Raw genomic sequence first — 20,631 nt, forward strand, 5'->3', positions numbered from 1 at the left:
AATAAAGTTTTTAACCAACCACAACCGCTACCGCCAGGCTTCAGTATTTTGTCACGTGATAAGCTTCAGCTGAGAGTAAATGGCGTCGTATTGGGTGGGGATTGATTTACTGTGTTTTTAAAATCATGAATGAATTCGTTTCAGAGAAGGCAAAAGTGAAATATTTTTCACAAAACAATGAATTGTAAGTATGAGGAATTAAACTGTGAATACTGTATATGTACGTTACTTCTGCTTGTACCGTTACATTAGAATGAATTTCACGTGTACATAAGTTTAGTAAACAAATTACAGTATTACATGACATGATAGAAATTAAACGTTAGGCAGGAATGCAGTGTTATTGTAAACATCATAAGCTTATAATAATTATTTATATTCCCTATAAATTATTTTAATATCGAGTTAAGACTTTGAACATTGATTGCATGTTATACCTGCCAAGTCTTCCAGATTGAGCATTAGATATTACGTGCAGGGTGGATTGATTTTTTTAGTAATTTTCTTTGCTAAATGATTTATATTTTGAAGTAAATCATAGTGAATTTCCGGTTCCTTACATTATTTTGTAAAAATTATGTTTCTAGAATTTCAAGGTTTGTTGACTAAGGAAGCAATATTTTCATAATGAATGAGATCAGTGGAAAACAAGAACTTGCTAGTACTTCATCCTGGGATGTCGTCTCACAAGTTTCATCTCTTCCCCATACACACCACAATGACATGGCAGTTTTGGTGCCTACGCCAATAAAAATTTCTCACTCCGTTGGGCTTGATGGTGTAATTCCCCATCCTTCACCAGGACCTCAACTGCCCCAAACACCACATGTAAGTTTGTAACAGACAAAATAAGTCTGATCATTGCATGCTTCTTGAATAGAAAATGGGAAACAACTTAAGAATATGGTGATTGTATTTCAGCAATTTGAAGTGCTTATCAGTGGAATTTATTTGCCATACAAGTGACTACACATTGTCTTTCCAATTTACTTTTATTTCCAGGTTTCACTGTTTATCTCAATGTTTTTATTTTTTGTGTCTATTTCTACTGTATTGGCTGTTGTGTTGAGATGCTGCTTTGTAAATCCTCTTTGAAAATCTTCAGTTCCCTGATGATAAAACCGATTTGCTTTATTTCATGACACTGTTGCTTTTGTTCACTGATGTGCTGAAGTGTTAGGTTTTAGAGTAAGATTTACAAAAACAGATAGTTACCTCCTATTATACGAGGTGCGATCGGAAAGTTTCCAGATTGTGTCAATAGAGGGCGAACCGGATGTAGTACGAGCTTCTGCCGCTAGGGGGTGCGGCCTACATTCATATTGAATCAGTGTGCCAGCCGGCATCATCGAATTAGCATTTGTTTCTTAGTTACGGGCGTTTTGGTAGTGCATTACACTGACCCTCCTGCGATTTCGGAATGGCGTGTGCATCAAATTTTGCCAAAGACTCGCCAAAACGGCTACGGAAACCTATGAAATGCTAAAGCAAGCATTTGGGGAGTCCGCAATGGGTCGTGCACAAACTTTTGTGTGGCATTCATGTTTTAAAAATGGCCGAACCTCTGTCGATGATGACGAGCGTTCTGGACGACCGTCTTCGAGCACAACGCCCGAAAATGTTACGAAGATTCGGCAAGCCATTCACGAAGACCGACGTCGTACCATCAACGACTTGTGCGACATTGTTGGGATAGGCTATGGGACTTGTCAGCTGATTCTAAAGGAAGAACTCCACATGCGACGCATCATGACAACGCGCCAGCGCACACCGCCCTCAAAGTTCGGCAGTTTTTGGCCTCAAACACCATGGCCGTCATCCCGCACCCTCCTTATTCGCCGTGTGACTTCTTCCTCTTCCCAAAGATGAAAATTCAGCTAAAGGGAAGGAGATTTGAGACGATAGAAGAGATTCAGGCAGAATCGCAGATGGTGCTTGACAGGCTGACAAAGAAAGATTTCCAGGCTTGGCAGCGGCGCTGGCGCTGGGATCGTTGTGTTCACTCCCAGGGGAACTACTTCGAGAGTGATGGATGAATTTAATACCTGAGATAAGTGTACGGGTTTTTATAGGCGCAGTCTGGAAACTTTCCGATCGCACCTCGTACAGTCTATTGGAATTGCCACAGTGTGATCAGGATCTCCACACAGATCATGGATCCTACCTTAAGGCAAAAAGGCACCTTTATACTGACTGATCTGAAGCACTGACTGGCTCATGTTCTTCCTATTCATCCTCTGTATCACAGTACATGTAGTTTCGTAATGTGTTGTGTGTGATTTTACAATATTACAAATACGAAAAAACATAACCAGGTTCTTTAATCATCATAGTGGAAGTATGTACTTTGTCTGTTGGCAATAGAAGAAACAAATCAAATTTTGGAACTTGGCAAATAATGAAATTTAATTCTCCAAAACAAGTTTATCGCATTACAACATTTAATTTAAATATGAATTCAAATATTACAAGAATCACTATTTGTTACACTATATTTACATCATCAGATGCATTTTGACTCCTATAGTATTATCATCAGTGGTTCGATGTTTATGTGTTTGGTTGAAAAATTCATGAGAAATTCACTGCGACAATTGTGTCAAAATAAATAATGTCATTATTAATATAGACTGAATCAGTTATATGAAACATTAAAATCCCTTTAAGTGTGTTAAAGTAGTACTGAAAATTAGATAATGCTACATCATATTTCTACATTCCAGGACTTCTTTTATCTAGACCAGTGGTATTCAACCTGGGTAGGCGAAGACACCCTAGGGGGTGCGTGAAATTTAAAAAATATATATATTATTTTATGATAAACACTGAATAATTAGTAATATAATTTATTTTAGATGTAGATTACAGGTAGCCCTCGATTTACGCCCGGGATGCGTTCCTGGACGAACCGGTGTAAATTGAAACTCTTTTATAATGTAAATCAATGGGAAGTCAATGACATGCGTTCCCAGCACCCAAACATTGACGAGTAATATAATGGCATTACATTTAAAGCTCTGAAATAATGTAAATAAAATAAAGGGAATTTTAAAAATATATTTTATACACTTGCATGCTTAATTGCAGAGATGACTGTATTTATAATTTTTATTCAAAATCAGCGATGTAATTGTAAAACGTTATAAATAATAGTAAAATATATTTTTTCACTTTTTTACTTTCAGATTTCAAAATCGGCATTATTCTGAATCTGTGCAAATTGAACCGGCACAAATCGAGGGTTACCTGTATGTACTATGTATAACTTGAATTATACACCAACAACTTTGGGGGTTCAAAATTGAAGAGAAATTATATCTGGGGGTATGCGAACAAAAAAAGGTTGAATACCACTGGTCTAGACTACATGGTGCACATATTGCTGTGCATTGTACCTTTTTTTGTCCACTCCTCAAGTGGTATGTTTGATGCGCTATTTCACTTACTTTTGTTGTAAATTATCGATAACCTCACGATCCATTTAGTTATCACAGTTTTCAATCACAAACTCATTTCTACTGGTAATCAGTCGTACCATCGTTCCTGCTATTGCCGCATTTTTGTTCGTGTCAGTGGTTACATTGAATAACACATTTGAGTCAGTGACTTGCTCTTGTTTTTATATAGGTTTGATTTTAATGGCTTTATAAATATAAAATCTTTCTAGTATGTCGTAAGTTTTTCTTTTTATGACACTTTTGTTGTGTCAGTTGTATTTTCTGTTGTACCTTATTCATGATTATGATGAAGTTTATGCAGGGCATACATGATTTTTCTTTCTCATAGCAGTGAATATGAAGATGGTTGTCTTGTAGGTTGTTGCATCATGTGGTCTGGTAGGTGATCAGACAAAACCGTACATGAAAATTGCGCACAGAAAGAAGCTCACTGTCATAAATGCTCACACGAAAATTACTCACACGGACAAATGCTCACATGGACGAATGCCCATATTCACAATACTATAAGCAATCAGAAGCGTTAACTGGTTACCGTAGTAAACCGACGTTTTGGAATCAAATTCAATAAAATATTCTCGGGCAATCAGCCGCGTTAACTTTTTACCGTAGTACGCCGACGTTTCGGGAACATATTCCGTAGTTAACCGACGTTTCGGGATCAAATTCAATAAAATCTTCTCCTGCAATCAGCCGCATTAACTTTTTGCCGTAGTACACATTCTGTAGTAAACCGACGTTTCGGGAAAATGTTTAATACAATCTTCTCGGGCAATCAGCCGCGTTAACTTTTTATCGTAGTACACATTCCGTAGTAAACCGCTATAATAGTTTACTATGGAATATGTTCCTGAAACGTTGGTGTACTACGGTAAAAAGTTAACGCGGCTAATTTTGGTACGTTCCTTTGTGTTTACAAGAGTCTTCTTAAGCTTGAGCTTCTAGTTTGCAGTTACAAGCCAGTATTTTGGAGACTGTCTCAGCCTCCAACATCCAACTTAGTGTGATGAGTGACACAACCGCCCATTACATTTGTACTGGCCGCAGGTGAACCAATAGGAATAGTGGGTGGAGTCAGTAAGTCTTCACATGGTCTGCGTTACTTACCCTGGACTACTGGCTGTTGTTGATCCCATTTCTTAGTGGCCCGCATTGTTAGCGTACTGGTGGCCGGGTTCCAGGATCAGCTTACAGAGAATCTTGTGTATGTCGAAGTTGTTGCCAGATCCCAGTAGCCTCTTTCACTGTGCAATACTGGCCAATGCGATGGAGTCCTTGAAGTTGTTATGGTGAAGGTGAAGTGGTTGGATTTTGTGATTATAGTGTTGATCTTTGAGTTATGTAATAACAGGGAATTTCTTGACAATGTAACTCCCCCCCCCTCAACAAATAAGATATTGTACATAAAACAAACATATGAGAGGAACAGTGATAATCTACTTAAAGCGTCTGTTTTCTTGTTTCAGTTCTGTGTCATTAGCTGCTATGCTCATTTATCTCTTTCATGTCTTGGTTTTGAAAAGTAAAGCACAGTTCTTTTGTTGTTTTTTAGGGAATGCCACCTGGGATATACCTGGAACCTGAGTTGCCACCAGAATTACTTCAGCAAGGTTGGCGCAAGTTTTGGAGTAAAAGGGAAAATCGCCCATATTTCTGGAACAAGTTGACTGGCGAATCATTGTGGGAGATGCCCCAGTTAAAGTCACAGGTTAGGTTAGGTTTGTCTTACTAAGATTATGATCTTTTGCATTAATTGGCATGTTTTTTTAACACAGATAATTAATGTTGTTTCTTAGGAATTTTTGAACATGATCCAAGAATTAGGCTCTTTTATTTCTTTTTTGTATTTTTTATATCTTTGTTACAGTTTGCAGCAGATATTGTAACCTGTTAGCTAAAATAAAAAAGCATACGTTTAATATAAGTATCAAGTTGCAAGTTTTGGAAGGAAAGTTCTGTATAGTAATGAGATTTTATTTCCTTCAGTTCTTATATCTATCACTTAGGGGCTGAAAATGGGCAAAGGTGCATATATATGCTGTATACTTAGTTCCAGAGCAAATCTTTTAGTGAAATCCTTGTAGTGCCATAGACAACAAATATTATTCACAGCAGTGACAGGCATATAAGAACAAATTTCCAAATCTGCATTGTCAATAATTCCTTGTATAATGTGTGTTGGTCATTCTCCTGTTTTGTTTTTATCTGAAAAGTGATATTTGTTGTCACTTAATTTCACTTTATAGATATCAGAAATTGGGTAGATATATGATCCAAGACTGCAGTCACTTAAAATAAAGAATTTGCTAACATTTCTACCCTGCATTATATGGCTGAAAATTTTTTGGTATGGTGTCTCAATGTCACAGGAATCATTCTTATCTATATTGCTAAAAATAAATAATTTTGCATTTCTTCAAATGTTTATTTTCACTCATAAATGTATGTATGCTAAGCTGGGTACACACCAAGGCAAACAGTGTTAGCCGACAATGTTTGTAAACAAAGTTTATTGAAGTGATGTTGACAAACACTTGAAATCCATATAAAACAATTATTTTCTAACTAACTAACTAGATGGCTTACCGAACCCGAAGGTTCATCACCGAATTAACCAAAGCCCTCCACCGGACCCTGTCCTGGGCCAACAAAATCCAGTTTCCTTCAACTCCTATCTCCCATAGATCCCGCCTGAGATTATCCTCCCATCTACGTCTAGGTCTCCCCAGCGGTCTCTTCCCTTCAGGTTTCCCAACCAGTACCCGGTGCACACCTCTTGTCCCATCCATGCGCGCTACATGTCCCGCCCATCTCACTCTTCTCGACTTAATCACCCTCACAATACTGGGGGAGCAGTACAGATTTTTAAGCTCGTCATTGTGCAGTTTTCTCCACGCCCCATCGTCTTCCCTCTTAGGCCCAAATATCCTCCTCAACACCCGATTCTCAAACACCTGCAATCTGTGTTCCTCCCTCTGAGTGAGAGACCATGTTTCGCACCCATACAAAACAACAGGCAAGATTATTGTTTTGTATACTTTAATTTTCAGGTTCTTAGAAATCAGACGGGAAGACAAAATATTTTGGACTGAGAAGTAGCAAGCATTTCCGGAATTTAGTCTCCTCCTAACTTCCTCACAAGTATCATTTTGATTTGTTATTGTTGTTCCCAAATATTTGAACTTTGTAACCCTTTCAAAGGATTTATTAGCTACCCTAAGATAATTTTGCCCGCCTGTCTTCTGATGACGAGATACTAACATGTACTTAGTTTTTTCTGAATTTACTTCCAGCCCCACTTGTCTACCAGCCTCTAGTAAAACTTCTGCGTTCCTCTTTATTGTATTTATATCGTCCCCCAATAAATTAACATCATCAGCATATGCCAATAGCTGATGTGTCCCGTTCAATTGCAAACCCTCCTGCCTACCTTGGACCTTCCTGATGGCGTATTCTAGCGCAAAGTTAAAGAGCAAGGGAGACAAAGCATCTCCTTGTTTTAGACCGTTCTTGATGAGGAATGTCTCAGATACATATTTACCTACTCGAATTTTGCTGCAGGTTTCATTTAAGCACATTTTTATTAGACCCACTAGCTTCTTTGGTATACCAAATTCAATAAGAATATTATATAGCACTTCTCTCTTCACAGAGTCATAGGCTTTTTTGAAATCTATAAATAACTGATGTACAGTCCCACCGAACTCCCATTTTTTCTCTAGTATCTGACGAATGCAAAAGATCTGATCAATCGTTGATCTGTTTCGTCTGAACCCACACTGATGATCCCCAATAGTTTCATTCGCATATGGGGTTAATCTTGCCAAAAGAATGTTGGATAGAATTTTGTATGAGGTTGATAGCAGCGATATTCCTCGGTAATTACCACACTCAGTCTTGTCCCCCTTCTTATAAATAGGAATAATTATGGATTCCTTCCATTGATGTGGCATCTCTTCCTTATCCAAAATTAACTGAATAAGCTTATGGATCCTCATATGCAACCCTTTGCCACCTGCTTTAATTAATTCGGCCGGAATCTGATCAATTCCTGGAGATTTATAACTTTTCAACTTCCCAATGGCTAGTTCCACTTCATCTAAGCTAGGTTCTGGCACCAACAGTTCAGCTGTATGCATTTTAATCTGTCTAATATCACCAGTATTATGAACATTTAAGAGCTCGCTAAAGAAATTTTTCCACCTATTCACAATTTTTATTGGATCTGCAAGCAAATTGCCACTATCATCCTTTACCAAATTAGTCTGGGGTTGATATCCTTTCTTAAAGTTATTAATGCCTCTGTACAGGTCTCTGATGTTTTTTTCCTTATTATTTGTCTCAAGTTCAGCAATTTTGCCCTTCAGGTATTCCCTTTTCTTAGTCCTAAAGGTTCTACTAGCCTCACGTCTCACGTTACATAGATTATCCGCATTTGTTTTGTTTGGGTTCTGCAACCATTGAAATTTTGTTTGCTTCCTTCGATCTATTAATTTTGAACATTCTTCATCAAACCACGGTTTATTTTGCTTTCTCCTGTAGTATCCTAGTTTCTCTTTTGCTGAAATTTTGATGCAGTTTCTGACATTTTCCCACTCCCTGTTGATGTCCACACTTTCATTATCCTCATTTGTCTCTAAAATTTGAAACCTATTCGAAATTTCAACTTGATATTGTTCCTTTGCCTCTCCCTCACTTAATTTTTTCAAATCAAATCTTTCTGTGTCAAAATTTTGTTTAGTTCGTCTACTTACTGAAAGCCGCTCCCTCACTTTTGCTACCACCAGATAATGATCAGTGTCGCAATCTGCTCCTCTGAATGATCTCACATCAATTACATTTGTCTGCCTTCTCTTATCTACTAAAACATGATCTATTTGATTGTGTGTTCTGCCATCTGGGGAAGTCCAAGTGTATTTATGAACATCACGGTGTGGAAATTTTGTACTTTTTACAATTAAATCTTTTGACGTAGCGAAGGTCACTGCTCTGACGCCATTATCATTACTAAGTGCATGGAGACTCTCGCTGCCTATTGTGGGTTTGAAGACATCCTCCCTCCCAATTTTTGCATTGAAATCTCCTAGCAGAATTTTCATGTGATACTTGCCAAATGTATCAAATACTGATTCCAATTCTTCATAAAAGCTATCCTTGATATCATCGCTTTTGTCTTCAGTTGGGGCATGAACATTAAGGACAATGATGTCGCACCAACGTCCTTCCAAAATTACGTAAGACAACCTGTCACTAACAAATTCTACTCTCTTAACTGCTGCCCTAATTCTGCTATGAACAAAAAAACCCGTCCCTAGCTGATGATTGTCATTCCCCTTTCCATAGAAAAATGTAAAATTGTCCACTGGGATCGTGCCCTCCCCCTCCCATCGCACTTCCTGCACTGCCACTAAGTCTAACTTATAATTCCCTAATTCCCTACACACTGATTTCAGTGCCCCAGCCCTATAGAGGCTCCTAATGTTCCAGGTACCAAATCTCATGTCCTTTTTCAATTGCCGTGGTCGTGCCAAAGAGTCCGTCCTGATCCGAGGCTTGGTTGATTTTTTCGTAACACATATTTTTTTTAAAGGTGAAAGGTTGTTAGCCCTACACCCAACCCCCAACCTGGAGGACCAGGGTATCACTCTTAGTCTAGCGCATCTCCTTAGACCTGTCCGGCTTGGGTGACCCTACCATGAGCCGAAGCTCAGGCCGGCATAGCCCTAAGGGTCATTTGAGCACGCAAGCCTCCTCACCCGGCAGATTGCCTTCGACAAGGTGGTGATACCTTCGAGAAGGAAAACAATTATTTTCAGAAATATTTAATCTGCCACACATTTAGTTAGACACAGTTTGATTTTTATAATCTTCTGACATGACATTTCATAAACCATTTCCACAACTTCTATTTCTCTGTTAAATTTAACATTTTTTCTTTGGGCCACTCTAAATCTATGCGTAAATGAAAATATAAATAGGCTACATAATTTAAGTCTTTAATGGTAAAACTGTATTTATTAACTGAAAATTGAAACTACATAAAGCAATTAATGAGATATCAATACATTACCTTTTCTTATTAGTAAAATATCAGATATATTTATTATAGATGTTTATTTTTGTTTATAAACAAAGCATGCACATGGTAAGTAGATAAACACAATTTGCTTTGTACCTTACTGCTCTGCAACAGGACATCAAATGTTCACACAGTGTTCATTGACTACTAAATGTTTACATGAAAGATTCATCACACATTAATATGAGAAACACTGTTTGTAAAAATTGTTCATTAATTCTGATCACCTTATTCATAGAAGGTGCAGCCCTGAAGTTCCGTGGAGAATTTGCATGATGCCGCTCCATTCATTCACTGTCTCTTTGCTTCTGGTTCAGTGTGGTGCAGTCACATTGTCTCCTGTCATGACGCGTGCCAGAAATTTATCCCTTTCTTGTATTTTAAAGAATCCACTCTGTAATCACGAATATAAGTTACAGTGTAAAATCCAGACATAATCTGAGCAGCCTTGTTTTCAGACATTGCTGTTGCTAATGTTGTTTCCCAGATCCATTTGCTGACTCGTCTAGCCGTGTTATGAAATATGTTCAAATTACATTTCTGTTGCAAGTGTCATTGATAATATTTGCATTGTTTTAAGTTCTGAAAGTAATACTGTGCAATTCTTATTTACTTGCAGGGTTTAATTAGATATTTTTACACATGGATAACATGCAGCATGAATAATGGGCTTACAAATTATTGAGAGTTGTTAGTGTGGCACATGATATGATTATTATGATGCCTTGTTTTGTTTTGTTTTCTAGTTTGATCCAATAACAGATCCATTAGGCATATGCAACACTCCAGCCATTGTGAATGGTCCACCTGGTCCTATTGCAATCAAGAGACGAGCCTCCGAGGAAGGTGTTGGAAGTCCGGTCGCTAAAAAATTTATTTTGACGTGCGTATCAATCTTGCTTTATTATTCATTTGACAATGATAAAGCCTGAGGATCCCTTCTTTTCTTTATCATTAAAATTCTTGTTATTTTGTTAACAGAGGTCCCTGGGATCTGGAGATTCAAACAAATGTAGTAATTTATGAGAGACCACCTACAATTTTACCTCATCCCCACCCAGACATTGAGACCTACAGATGCTCTTTGGCTGCCAAACTAAGACAGTGCTACCAGGAGCTCTGTCATTCCAGGGAAGGTATAGAAGTAATGTAAATCATATGTCATGAATTGTTGGCATAGAAATACAGAGAAACGCTTAAAAAATTAACCTTTTCCCTTTCAGCTATTGATGCACCAAAAGATTCTTTCAATCGTTGGCTGATGGAAAGAAAGGTGATTGATACAGGAAGTGATCCGTTGCTGCCAAGTAATTGTTTCCCAGAAATATCCATGTCAATGTATAGAGAAATTATGAATGATATTCCAATCAAGCTGGTAAGACCGAAGTTCACTGGTGATGCCAGAAAACAGCTGTCTAGATATGCAGAAGCTGCAAAAAAAATGATAGAGTCGAGGTGAGACTGGTTTTTCTTTAGATTTCATGTGTATGTTACATTAACAGAGACAGGGGCTCTTCTTGCAAGAGTAGGTATTTTAACATAGAAACAGGTTAATATGAGAAGTATGAAGAATAGCATTGTGTTATATTTCAGGATTGGTGCGCAAAATGCCTGTGAGATTCAAGGTTGTCATGGCAGTGAAAATGCTAATGTTGGTCTTTTAGATAGTAATGTTGTGTAGACTTGAAGGTGGAGGCAGTGTTTGTTCTTTTATCTGGTCATGCTTGCTAGTCCATAAGCTAAATTGAATTTTGTTGTTGAATTATAAACTTATGTGACTTAAATAATACATTAACAATTACATTTATAGGACTGGAACTCTTATGCAATATGAAAGTAGGCTATATGAGCATTTTATTATACTTTTTAATTATTTGTGGCTCATTTATTATTGCACTGGCTCAGACTATCTTCAGATGTTCTGATGAATAATCAGTTGGGAACGATATGGAAGGAAGTGATTGTGGCCTAATTTAGGGTACTATCTCAGCATCTGTCTGGAGGGAGTGAGAAAGCCATGGAAATCTTAGTTAAGATAGCCAGTTTCTAGGCCAAGATTAAAACCCAGGACTTCTTGAATACAAAGCAGGAGTAATAACTACTCATCTGTGACTTTCAGTGTACTTAGTATCTTGCATAATTTTATTTTAATATCTGAGATGTGGTCTTAATTTGCATACTTCTATATTTTAAGGAATGCTACTTCAGAAAGTCGGAAAGTCGTTAAGTGGAATGTTGAAGAGACATTTCAGTGGTTAAGGAGGACAGTTGGTGCAACATATGATGATTTCCAAGATCGGTTGGGACATCTGAAGGTACTGATTATGTTTTTGTGTTTTCGGTTGAATGTTCTGGTTTTCAATTTTGTTGTCAGGATATCTCTACTTTCTGTTAGATTTTGTTATATAGTTTAAAGAAGTAAGTCCTGAACCCTAATTTGTTTCTTCCTATATTTATTCTGAACATGCATACTTCTTATGGAAGCTCATTGGATTGTATGATACTTATGGGTCATTCCACCTCAGTTCAACAATTTTTTGAAAAATCAGTTGCACCAAATTCTGTACAACTTACTATGCAAAAATTGTAGTCCCTTCAGATTTAGCATGTGCATTTTGAGATTGTTTTGTGAATTAGATTTGAAGGTACACATATTTCTGTGTGTAATTTTTCCCAGGTTTGGACTGCAATAACCATTAGTTGCAAGCACATGTTCTTACCATCAAATTATAGACCTTTGGAGTACTTGTAGGGCATATATGCCTTATTGCCCTTGTGAGCCAGTTTGATGGCATATTTCAGGTCATAACTTACCAAAATGTTCTCTGGTTTTTATAAACTGGCCAAAAATTGAGATTTATGATGTTACATATCTAAGAACTATTCATACATGCAAATATGAAAGTCTTTACACATTACTGCCTAAAGGAGGACACTGAAGAATATTAATATTGAAGTTGTAGCTTCAGGCAGTCATCAGATAATTGAGGTACAATAAGGTGCAAGTTCATTATATTGCAAACAATGTAAATTTTCATATCTCATTTGTTGACGTACGATGGTTCACACACATTTGTCATCTATACCAAAGATACATTGGCATATAGTAAACAATGTACTTAAAACTCAGTGTTGCACTCCTAATATACTCTGAAATAACCCTATCTCTTATGTAACGTGTAAGTACATCAGCCTCATTTTGCAGAATTCCAGAAATATCCTGATCCATACATTAACTTGCTTAAGGAAATGAAGCTTGGTAGATGATAGGTTGTAGCCTGAAACAGGCAGCACCAATGTTGCCAGGGTACTCAAGTTCTCGCCCACTTTGTATCACTGCTTCCCACAACGCGATACCACTGGGACAGCATGATAATATTTGTGTTTACTTAGACTACAGGCATACACAAAACAGTGCATATATTTTCAGGAAAATATTCTGCTTGCCAAACTGCAGGTTTTAGGAGCAATTGCTTGTGAACATGTTCATGACCTATTTAGAAAATATAACAAAATATCCTGATATTCACTTGACTTTGAATAATGGATATATTAAATGAATGCATACAAACACAGAAACTTGAGTAGTGAAATTCCATGATCTGTTAATATTGCACTGGCCCTTAATTTGTTAAAATGAGTTTGCTAGATTATATTTTTCAGCTGGACTTCCATTTTAAAACTTAGATATTGTGTTTCAGCGTCAGTGTCAGCCGCATCTTACGGAGACAGTCAAGGAATCAGTAGAAGGAATTTGTTTAAAGATCTACCACCTCTCTGCTGATTATGCAAAGAAAATAAAAGAAAAACACACCGAAGTCCTAAAGGAAAGTGGTATATCAGGTATCTAGAATTAATGTGCATTTTATACCACTTGGTGAATATTGCATGTTGCATGTTCTTGTGCTGTGCATATTTCTTCCAATATCTGGCCACGTTATGTGTATGTGCCTTGCCCTTAGCAATTGTAACTTCTTAGTTTCTTGTAAGAAGATCTATTGATGTCAGTAGCCATTTCATATACGAGGTGCGATCGAAAGGTTTCCAGACTGCGCGTATAAAAACCCGTACACTTATCTCAGGTATTAAATTCATCCAACACCCTCGAAGTAGTTCCCCTGGGAGTGAACACAACGATCCCAGCGCCGCTGCCAAGCCTGGAAGCATCCCTGGAAAGCTTTCTTTGTCAGCCTGTCAAGCACCATCTGTGATTCTGCCTGAATCTCTTCTATCGTCTCAAATCTCCTTCCCTTTAGCTGAATTTTTTTAATGAAATCAGTTGTGATCTGACCAGATCTTCAGTATACCAGAAGGTTAACAGTCAACAGAGCACTGTATAAGAAATGGTAAAATATTTTGAATAAGTTGAGAGTTTATGAGAAAACTTTTTTTATATACATATTTCTGCCCTATGTTTTCCGTAGACAGTGGAAATTTCTGAAGTGTGTTCTCTTGTTATAATACATACGAACAGTACTGTGTTCAAACAGTTGATATCATTCTACAGAAGTGATGACACCAGTTCAGATGCCTGCCATACGCAAGGTTTGGTGTTACCCCATGCAGTTTGCCATGCCTTGTCCACGACTGCCTCAGGTTGATTACTTACCTGAGCGGGATCAAACCTTGCTTAGGTTTCATGGTGACACCATGTACATCAATACCACTCATCTTCAGAAACTGGTATGTACCATAGTGCTAACCATGACAACTTGTGGTTTGTCTTCTGTAATTTTGCTTTTAAATTGAATGTTTTAATATTTTTGCTATAAATGCTGCTGTTTAACTGGTAAAGATATGACCATCCATATTGTGTAGTTAGTCAGATACCAGCGTTATTGTTACGGAAACTTACTGTTTAACATATATGGTCCATACCTCTTGTGTGTTTGAGCTGATTTGTTTTTGGAAGTTGCACTGTTTATATCTTTAGGTTGATTATTCTGGCATATTCCTTTCAGTTTTGCCAAGAATACCAATGTTGTTCCTTATAACATTTCAGTTCTTCCTCCCATTACAACTTGATTCACCACTCTTAATTATTCTACCATCTGTTCTCTTCTGGAGTAAGAAATTCAATAAAGACAAATGCTGGAACAATAGAAACAAAGTAATATAATTATGTTAGTGCTTGGTGTTAAATTTGGTCATATTTGTCCTGAGGATCTTGGAGTTAATATTTTGGCTAAATGGTAAGCTAATTGCTGTTCACTTGATTCTGGATACAGTATATTAAGACAATATTGCAGCATTTATCTTGCCTTTTGCATGAGAATCCATTGTATATGTATTATGAGTAGTGTGGCCTAACACCTCTATGCAAAATGTTATTTGACTGGTTTACATATGGTTTATTTTACGAAACATTTAGTTTCTTAAAGTATCATCAAATGAGAAGATGGTAGTGAATAATGAATTGGAAAGAATGTGGAAGGAAGTGGTTATGGCCTAATATAAAGCATTGTCCCAGCATTTGCATGGACGGACTAAAAAAACCCAGAAAAGCCTCGGTCAGAATGCCTGGTCTGTGGGCTGAGATTTCAACCTGGGATCTCCCAAGTACTAAGCAAAAGTGCTAACCACTCGACCACAATGTTTGGTTTTATTTGACTGGTGAATGCCTGCTTTGCTATCCATTAGTATGAACCAAGCCATAATAAACTAAGCGAGAAATTTGTAATGAGTGCAGGTGCCAAAGAAAGTGATACAAACCATAACAGAAGGGCATTGAAAGTTTGGAAATATACATTAGTACAGTCTTTAATTTCTGTGTCTTACCTGTCTAGGAAAATCAGGCTGAAATATATTCTTCAGGATATTGTCATACTTAGAGAGTTTTCAGAATTGACCGATAACAGTAATTAGCAGCTGTCATATCAATTATGTGTCAGGATTTCTGAGTGATTTACGTGAAATGTTATATGAGAATCATGCCATTGAAAATCTCCCCATTGACTTCTGAGAAATTTCATTCAGTTGAAATAAAAACAGATGTGTATTACCTTAAAGCATAACCTTTAAAAACCACACCTCTTTGTTTGTCATCATTGCAATAATGTTCTAGATTGCTGTAAAGGCTGAGTATAGAGTGAAATTGATCCCTGATTTCATAAATTTGTTCAGTGATTACAGCATATAGTTTATTATAATGTACATTGAACTTTTCCACATACACATTTATCCACAGACAGAATACAGAATTTTTAGTGGCAATTGTAGGTCATTTTAAGATAATGCATCTGTGCATGTGACTAATTGTTAAAAAGAAAGGGAGTCATTATTGTACCTGTAGGAAGATCTTTTTGGGGGGTTAAATCCACACTTGAAGGGATCATGATAAGGTTTTCTTTTCTGTGAAATTTTAAAAGATTAAACCATGTTTTTGGTTTACAAGACCAGTTTTGTTGTTAGAGTATTATAAGCTGATAGTCACTCAACTAATCAGATTCATTGCTCTTTATAGCTTTTAAAAGTTTATTACCATGTTCATAAGCCAGATGAATCCAGTCCACATCCTCAAACCATGTTTCTTTAACATCCACTGTACTATTAGTGTATTCTATCTAATACACTGTTCAGCTTTTTCTACATCTTCCTTGAAACATGGAAAAGTATAGATGTATTTCTGTAGGAAACACATGATCTTGTGTGCACAGAAGTTCAAAATGTGTTGTGCTCATAAGTCAAACAGTGCAGCTGTTCGCATGAAGCTGAAGGCCATGTCCAAGTGTATAGCAATGTAACTGTAACTGCAATGGTCAGAAAGACAATACATTATTCACATGTAGGTTTTGACTGTAACCACTGTATCCTAGTTTTTTTAAAGATGCTGATAGGTAACTAAACTAAAAAAACAATAACATTTTTCTTGATTAGAAGAATCTTCTTTCTTAATCCCCCCACCCCCATATGAACCTATCATACATTTTTCTTGGTCTGCCAACTTTATGTCATCCATAGTATTGTTCAGAAGATGGAAGAAGAACTGACCTGAGACACCAATCCTTTGTGTAGGGGTTAGTTGTCAAGGCCATAACTTTCGCCATAGCCGTTCGGTCTGAGGCATCATGCTTCTGACCGGTGATACGGAATGCGCGCTGGTTCGGATCTGGGGAGAAGAAATTTTCTCATGAGCTTTCGACCAGTGTATGGGACCAGTGCCAACCAAGCATCGTGAGGAAATTGGGGAGCTACAATAAGTAGCGTAATCCGGTCAGGAAAACTAGCAATGGCTGGGGGTTCGTCGTGCTGACCACACATCACCCTATATCTGGTTGGATGATCGTTCACCTCTGCTTAGGCATGTGAACGTGAGGCCAGCAGTCAAGCTAGTCGGCTTTGGCTCTCTGGAGCTGTTACGCCACAGATTTAATTTTTAATTTTATAACTCTTCCAGTAAGTTATTTCAAGTGCTTATTATTACTTAGCGTAATATTAAGAAACTGTGTTATTTAACAAATTATTTTACATTTCAGGAACAGTTGTACAGGTACAGTTGCTTTGATGACAAAAAGTTTGAACTTTTTCTGCCTCGAGTGTGGAGCTTGCTGAAACGTTATAAGACCTTCTTTGGAAGTGGACAGAATGAAGGCCAGGGAACTCAAGGAGCCCTTCCAGTCTCTGTGTTTGAGTGTCTCAACAAAATGTTTGGAGTATCATTTGAGTGTTTTGCTTCCCCACTAAATTGTTACTTCAAACAGTTTTGTTCTGCATTCCCTGATACTGACTCCTATTTTGGATCAAGGGGGTAAGTTGTACGTTTACATGGAATGTATGCAGTGTGTCCAGGCTACAGGTATCAATAAATAAAGTTCCCCATTTCAAAGAAAAAAGAAATATCTTCTTGGGTAATACAGGAACTGTCCAAGTTATTAATTCCAACATGCAAGGTCATCTGCATCTGTGTGCATGTGCAGAAGACTTGGTTATGAAAAATGAGGCAGTGTGACAAGTTGAGTGGTATAACTGATACAGTGCAGCATATGGACACCACAGGTGAAGGTACAGTATGTGTTGTGATCAACAGAACTTAAATCTGTTTCTTGAGTACAGCAGCGGTATTCAACATAAGTTCAGTACGATTCACCCACACATAAATCAATTCTGCAGTGGGACAGAACACTGAGGAACTCTGGTTGCACATACTAGAAAACATGAAGTGAGTCCAAAGATGGCTGTCATCAGGGTGATGATGGAGGCAGCAAGGCCTTCCGAACGTTGATAAACTTCTACGAGACTAAACGATGCTACAACCCAGAAGACAGCCATCTTTGTACTCACTGCTGTGAGAACCTCAAATCCTAAATTAAATGGGTAATACATGAGGAGGTGGTTGAACGTGTCAAAACTACAGGTACCTGGAGCCTGCATAGGTCAATAAAAAGGGCAAGTTGGAGATTGCAGTTTCCCCATTTATCTGTCCATGACATTGTCCATAAGCACCTGCATTTACACACATACTGTAACTGGATTTGTCAGCACATTACACCTAGCAGTCATTGTTTTAGGCAGAATTTGTAATTGAAATGCCGTCATGCATTGATGACGAGTATGAGCTAGATACTCTGCTTCTCTGGCAATTCAAATTTCACCTGTGCAGCAAAGTCAACAAGTACATCTGCTGCACGTGGGAGTATGAAACCCCTTTCATGTTGTGCTGCAACATGAAAGGGATACACTGAAAATTATGCTTGTGAGTTGATGTAAGATGATGTCATTCATTGGTCCCTTCCAAGAAATGTCATTGACCAGAATTTTGTATCTGGACATGACTAAGAATTGTGCTGTTGTAGACCAAGTTTCTCACATGTCAATGTTTTAGCATAATGGCGCTTCCCCACATTACCACAGTGAAGTGCCCGTTTTCTTGAACGAAGCATTTCCTGACCTATTGGATGCAGATAGGAGGGCCCATTACCTGGCAACCAAAGTCACCATATCTTACCCTACTAGACGTCTTTTTGTGGGCATGCATGAAGCCCATTATTTACTAATAGAGTGTGCAAAATTTTCAGGAACTGTGGGAATTCATTACAAATTCAGTGGCAAGGATCACCCCTAACATGCTCAGAACACACTTTGCAAGAGATCGTATATCATTTGGATATCTGCTGAGCACCAAGGGTTGCAAAATTGAGTTATACTGACCAGTAATATAAACTTGGAGAGTTTTATCACTATTCCACATATTTCTTTTCACTAATAAACGTGTATGTCTTCTCAGAATTAATTTTTATCCCTGATACCTTTAGCCTGGACACTCCGTAGTTTCTGTCGTCCCAGCCAAATAATCTGAGCGTTAGACTTCCTTGATTTAATATCCCACAGAAGAACATTAAATGAGGATTTTAATGTGCGGAGTGAAGCAACAGTCACTATGCAGCTGCATGTATTTATTTTTTAATTACTGTAATTCTGTGTTCTTTTTTGTTCTTGCAGGGTGACAATTAACAACAGTATATACATAGAGTTGTGTCTATAGTTGAAAAGCATAAATGTTTTTAAATAAGTTGAAGTGGTAATTAAAGTGTGAAATTACCAGTATATAGTGACATCTACTTTTTATCTTTGTTGTATATAAAGTTAATATAGATGGAACTGTCTGTTCTGTTGCTTAAAAATAAGGTAATTTGTTTAGACTTTGACAGTCTGCATGAAAGGTAGCCAGTGAGAAGTGAAAGACATGTTGAACTTTCCTTATCATTCACATGCCATTTTAAAAATAATTCACAAACACAGTTTATAAATAACTTCTTCATTGCATGAAAACTCTTCTTGTGTTCCAGAATGCTCTAGTTGGTCGTGAGTTTGAGTTACTAAATTAATTTGGATAGGGCACATCCTACCTAATGTATAATCTGTTATTAGCAGTAAAATTAATATTTAGTATCCATGTTGTAGAGATATTGATTGTATTCTCGTCCGTATGGTATAATAGAGTGCCACAATCTTGTTATTGCAGTAATAAATATTTGGATTCCAAAATGTTGGGGAATTGATTATCTTCTGGGTTTTTCTTCTGTAAGAAGTTGTTCCTGAAGTAGTGAAATGTACAGAGTTGTTTCTTTTTCTGAGATTAAATTCTTTAGGATTGTGAAGGAAAAGCAAATTAATATTAAGTTAAAAGTGTATTACATTTGTGGTAAGATCGTGTTGCTGTAAACTGGTTATATGAAATGGTATGGATGGCTGCTCTATGTTTACATACTATCCCACTTTGTCTTTTAGACTGCAAAGGCTGTGCATGAGGTAATGTTATCCATACATATACCTATATATAATTAGAAATGTCATATAGAAAGCATTTATTTTCCTGTTTGTCACATGTGCATATTCTTCATTATTCCAGTTTTTTATATGATCTTTCATCTGTGCAAATATGAAAATTCATTAAGTGAAATGCCATTGCTTGATTCTACAAACACTTCAGTTTCTTTATTCCAGAACATCGGTCAGTAGCACCTTCCCCACATTTTTTGTTTGTGTATCAACATGACATGCCAGCCACAGTGGCCACGCGGTCTGAGGCGTGGGCCTTGAACACTTGGACACTGGGATCATGGGTTCGAATCCCACTCAAGGCGTGGATGTTTGTCCGCAGCTTTCCATGTTGTGCCGTCCTGTATACAGGTAGAGGCCTTGTGATGGCCTGATCACTCGTCCAAGGAGTCCTGCAAAATGTCTAATAGATTAAGTGAAAAATAAAAAGTAAAATCTTGACACCTCCGGGTAGAAGAGGATCAACTAAGAAAGAAGGAAGTATTAATATGACTTAGGAAATTACATGACTGTAAGCTTTGTGATTATTTTCAGGCCTGTTTTGGACTTCAAAGCAGTAAGTGGTTCATTTGAAGCAAATCCTCCATTCTGTGAAGAATTAATGGAAGCAATGGTTAATCACTTTGAACAACTTCTATCTGATTCGCCAGAGGCACTTTCATTCATTGTATTTATTCCGGAGTGGCGCGACCCTGCACCAAATGCTCTCCTCAGACTCGAGACCAGTCACTTTAAAAGAAAGCAAGTTGTTGTTCCAGCATATGAGCATGAGTATCGGCATGGCTTTCAGCATCTGATTTCAAAGTAAGTTTACAG

General features: G+C 37.5%; 1 protein-coding gene and 1 long non-coding RNA gene across 12 annotated transcripts in view; one reads left to right on the top strand and one right to left on the bottom strand.

Annotated features, from left to right (window-relative positions):
* The first annotated feature begins 49 nt into the window (after nt 1-49).
* Nucleotides 50-20,631, top strand: part of Pcif1 (Phosphorylated CTD-interacting factor 1) — a 28,006-nt gene continuing 7,424 nt past the window's right edge. For all 4 annotated transcript variants that reach the window (XM_022083012.2, XM_022083013.2, XM_022083014.2 and 1 more), the window contains exons 1-11: nt 50-184; nt 588-828; nt 5,011-5,166; nt 10,284-10,420; nt 10,519-10,673; nt 10,761-10,992; nt 11,732-11,852; nt 13,239-13,380; nt 14,045-14,220; nt 17,013-17,284; nt 20,350-20,619. In XM_022083012.2, the coding sequence (XP_021938704.1) occupies nt 628-828; nt 5,011-5,166; nt 10,284-10,420; nt 10,519-10,673; nt 10,761-10,992; nt 11,732-11,852; nt 13,239-13,380; nt 14,045-14,220; nt 17,013-17,284; nt 20,350-20,619 (1,862 nt within the window). In that variant the 5' untranslated portion in view covers nt 50-184; nt 588-627. The remainder of the gene's footprint in view (nt 185-587; nt 829-5,010; nt 5,167-10,283; nt 10,421-10,518; nt 10,674-10,760; nt 10,993-11,731; nt 11,853-13,238; nt 13,381-14,044; nt 14,221-17,012; nt 17,285-20,349; nt 20,620-20,631) is intronic.
* LOC110839133 (uncharacterized) overlaps nt 9,272-20,631 on the bottom strand; it is a 28,640-nt gene continuing 17,280 nt past the window's right edge. For 3 of the 8 annotated variants that reach the window (XR_015537401.1, XR_015537397.1, XR_015537400.1), the window contains exons 3-6: nt 16,528-20,207; nt 16,019-16,286; nt 14,416-14,628; nt 9,279-9,931 (exon numbers count right to left, since the gene is read on the bottom strand). This is a non-coding gene — a long non-coding RNA (uncharacterized LOC110839133). Of the gene's footprint in view, nt 9,932-14,415; nt 14,629-16,018; nt 16,287-16,527; nt 20,208-20,631 lie in introns of those variants that run through there. The other 5 variants (XR_015537398.1, XR_002546348.2, XR_015537399.1 and 2 more) reach the window with 5 other exon arrangements.

This window comes from Zootermopsis nevadensis, unplaced genomic scaffold, assembly GCF_977971745.1.
Source record: "Zootermopsis nevadensis isolate Lab colony 2312 unplaced genomic scaffold, Znev_1.0 Znev_ptg000002l, whole genome shotgun sequence".
Classification (NCBI taxonomy): domain Eukaryota; kingdom Metazoa; phylum Arthropoda; class Insecta; order Blattodea; family Termopsidae; genus Zootermopsis; species Zootermopsis nevadensis.